The sequence below is a fragment of the Acanthisitta chloris genome, unplaced genomic scaffold, assembly GCF_000695815.1.
Source record: "Acanthisitta chloris isolate BGI_N310 unplaced genomic scaffold, ASM69581v1 scaffold17133, whole genome shotgun sequence".
NCBI classification, from domain to species: domain Eukaryota; kingdom Metazoa; phylum Chordata; class Aves; order Passeriformes; family Acanthisittidae; genus Acanthisitta; species Acanthisitta chloris.
In genome coordinates, this window is record NW_008666731.1 from 29,298 (window position 1) to 33,526 (window position 4,229).

The 4,229-nt window shown below is 37.2% G+C and overlaps 1 protein-coding gene across 1 annotated transcript in view; it reads right to left on the minus strand.

Moving 5' to 3' along the window:
• Nucleotides 1–4,229, minus strand: part of ARMC3 (armadillo repeat containing 3) — a gene marked incomplete at its 3' end in the record, with an annotated part of 33,646 nt that overhangs the window by 27,845 nt on the left and 1,572 nt on the right. The window contains exon 2 of the mRNA XM_009072256.1: nucleotides 263–380. Coding sequence (XP_009070504.1) covers nucleotides 263–380 — 118 coding nt within the window. The remainder of the gene's footprint in view (nucleotides 1–262; nucleotides 381–4,229) is intronic.

Below are 4,229 nucleotides of genomic sequence, written 5' to 3' on the forward strand. Positions count from 1 at the left end.
TCTGTGTTATATTTAAAACAAACTCTGCCAAACAACGAATATAAAATTCTACAACAAAATGATAAAAATTTCCTTCATGCAAACTGCAGGACTTCTTTATAGCTGCAAATACAGGTTGGATAGGTATTTCAGAAGACCCCCAAAACATCAACAGAGTCATTTGAGAAGAAATTAATATTTCAGTGCTAGGAAACTAAAATATCGTAAACTACTATCAAAATATAAGCAACACAGAACAAAGATCATTGCAAAAAAGACTAACCTTTTGATGCAAATTTATATAAGGCATCACATGCTTTGGCCAAAACTTCCACTTCAGGACAACTGAGCATTAGCACAACTGTTGCAGGTGTTTTGCTTTCAATCAATAAAGGATCAAGCTACAAACACACAAAAAAAAAAAGAAAAAAAAGAAAGAAAAGTTTGATTTATATTGAGTCTTCCTGTGTCCTGTGTGCTGCAGTAGACTCCCACATTCCATAATAAATAAAACTCATTTGATATCTACACTGAATTAGAAATATAAACACGAGTTGCTATTTACTTGGAGAAATCCAATCTTTTAATTACAATTAGACATTGAAAAATAAGAAATAATGATTGATTTCCAAATAAATATAATCATGATTTCATCCCATATGAAGATTTTGGGGAAACCTTGACACTTCCCTGTAAATCTAGAAAGTCTTGAAGGTAACACACTATGTACTTGTTACACGTGTAAGAGCATCTTGTGGCTTTGGAACCAGACATGAATTTCTTTTGAGCAGCTGTACAGAGCCTATTAACTGAGGTGTTCCTTTCAGAAATGAAGAAACATCCTCCCTTTGATCTCTCCTAATACAGAAAACACTTTGTTTGTTCTTGTCTTCCTTAGTTCATTCTTAGTTCATTCTATGTCTTTCTACAGTTCAGCTGCACCTTTTCCAGATGGAAACTCCAGAACTGTTAATGGCATTCAACATGTGCATGTATAATGCATTTGCTAGCAAGATGGTGTTTTGTCTTTTATTTACGGAATTTGAAATGTCGTATTTATACATTTTTTCCCTACTTAGGAGCTGGCTCCCATTTTCAGGAAATATCCATGTTAATTCTGATAGATTGAATGACATAGGCTGCAGAATAAAACCCCATGACATTATACTGGCAACCACTCTCCACTATGAAACCTGAACAGTGACTTGTTTTCTCACCTTTGCTTTCTATTTTATAACCAGTTATTATTGCTAGGAGAGGAATTTCTTTTCTACCTATCTGTGTTTATGTGAGTGAAAAGCCTGGTCTAGAAACTTTTGAAAAAGTTGAGCAACTGTATCGATCAGAACACCATTATCCACTTGCTCACTGATTGCTTCAAAGAATTCAAATAGATTTTAGAAGCCAAACTTTCCTCTACACAAACAGTACTGATTCTCCCCCATTACTATCATAGTTACCCTTGGGTTTATTGGGTTTTTTCAGAACTATTTCTACCAATCAACACAGCATGGAAGATAAACTTAGTGTAATTAGTGATGTATTTCTTTTTGACAATGAAACCTTCTACCTTCCATTCTTCTAGTACAAAGGGTACACATTAAATACCATAAGTAACAATACCACATTTTCAGATTTTAGCTATTTTTAATTTAGCAAAAGACCTGGGCAAATACTGCTTATTCTTATTTGGGCAATTTTATCCCATTTATTTTGCTACTTTGCTTTGTCTTATGACACAAAAGTAAGGATTTATGCTTTTCTTTCATGACTTTAATCACCTAATAGAATTCCTCTAAGAAGCTTCTGGGATCTAGTCAATTTTGAAAAGCTTTACTGCTAGTTTTCATATCTTTGCTAGCTCTCTCCCAAAATATTTTGATGCAAGGTGACTTTGCCCTTCTACTTCTTATTTGGGAATGCAAGGGGGTTTTTTTTTTGTGTTCCTATTTGGATGCAAATCTCACCTTTTGAAGGATATATTTATCTGCTACTATTCTACTGTTTAGTCAGGCTGTATTTTTGTAAAAAAAATCCTTTGAGTTTGAATTAACTGACTACAGGGCTGCTTTATCCTTGCACCTTTCACAGAATCTTCAGAAGTGCTACTGATATCTTAGATTTTTTAACCCCTTTACCTTGAAAAACAGAGTTAATAGATACCTGGTCATCCTAACTGTTTCAGTTCTGTCATTGTGTGATCTCCTATACTAACAATATAAGCCCAAGACACTCCACTGGATCACAAATAGCTGATGTTAGAAGGCACCTCTGGGAATGATCTGGTCCTGTTTAGAGCAGGGTGAGCTAGAGCTCAGTGTCTCCATGGATGGAGAGTCCAGAAGCTCTCTAAACAACCTGTGGCATGTTTTGTGATTCTTACCGTAAAAGAGGATTTTTTATGCTTAAATGAAACCTCCTGTGTTTCCATTTGTGCCCATTGCCTTTCACTGGGCAACACTGAGAAGAGCCTGACCTGATTTCTCTTCTTCCTCCTATCAAGTATTTATACACTGATCCCTCCAAACCTTCTCTCAAGACTGAACTGTTGCAACTATCAGTGTCTCCTCATATGACAAATGCTCCAAGATTTTGGCAGATTTCTTCCTCTAAGCCCTCGTCTCTCTTGTACCAGAGAACCCAGACCAGGACACAGCACTCCAGGTGTGGTCTCACTCACCAACAACAGTCCCCTCTCTCAAGCTGCTGGTAACAGTCTGCATAATGCACTCCAGGATTTTGTTAGCCTTCCTTGTCTCAAGTGCATATTGCTGGTGCACATCCACCAGAATCACCAGGTCCTTTCCTGTAAAGCTGCTTTCCAGCTGGTCATCACTCAGTCCATACTGGATGTTCTTCCCCTCCAGGTGTAGGACTTGGCATTTCCCTTTATTGAACTTAATTAAATTCCCAATTTCCCATTTCTCTATTTTGTTGAGGTCCCTCTGAACTGATGCACAACCACCTGGTCTGTCAGTCACTCTTCTCAATTTTGAATCTTCTGCAAACTTGCTGAATGTGCTCTCTGTCCCATCACTCAGGTCACTAATGAAGAGACTAAACAGTACCAGCCCCAGGATCAATCCCTGGAGCACAAAACTAGTGCCTGACTTCCAATGGGACCTCATGCTGCTGATCACAACCCTTTGAGCTTGTCTTTCAGCTAGTCTTCAGTTCATTTACACTGTCTATTTATTTGGTCTGTACTTCACCAGTTTGCCTATGAGGATGTTATGAGAGACAGTACTGAAAGGCTTAGTAAAGTCAAGTCAAACTAAGATTTCGGCATTAATCAAAAGAAGGTGTTTCTGTGGAGACAATTTCAGGAGCTGACTGTGCGATTTCATACATTCCACCTTTTTTTAACATCAGTATTGTGAAAGAAGCCATTTTCAAAAATATTCAGGTATCAATAGCTTTCCTTCAGCAATAGTGCCTCAATATTTTTCTCTAGTGGCAATCTTAGGGTCCCCTTTTAATGTCTATGCCCTAGCTGATGGTCAAATAGTAATATTGTCTCGACCAAACTGAATGTAGACATATGAAAAGTTCCTATCAATCTAGTCAAAGCTAGCATACTTTAACTCCCTGAATTACTGTCTTAGGTCATTCATACAGAGGTAGAGGCTCAAAGCAGCATTTTTCCTGTAGGAGAGCAATTCTCAGAACAGAGAATAGTAAAAGACAAATTATGAAAGGCAGTGAAAACAGAGTCCTCAGGAATAACTTCCCGAAACACACAAGCAGTGGCTAGGCTAAGAGATGTGTTTCCCACCTGTTCCTAGAAATCCATAAAAAATTAGTGGTCATCTGCAGTACCATATATTCTCAGAGCATTTCACATGCACAAAGGCCCTCTTTTATAAGCCTGTCTACATTATCTCAAGGCTTCTTTTCTTGGACTTGACATTTTCATAAACAGATTATTAATCAGAAGATAATAGCTAATACATCTTTTATTTTGTCTGCAACTCATTTCCTGCCATCTGAAATATCCAGGTGAAATTTAAAGTTCTGAGATTTGATCTTACACAAGCACTATTAACAATATTCTCATACCTATATGATCTTCTTGGTTGATAGTTACAACTTATCAATGATCTATTTTCATGTTTAATACTTATTTGCTATGCAACATTCAGGGTTTTTTCCCCTGCTAGGACTACTACAACATATATGCTAGCCTGAAGTACAAAAAGGGCAAAAACTAAGCCACAAAGCTGCAGATGCCATCTGGAATTCACTCTTTC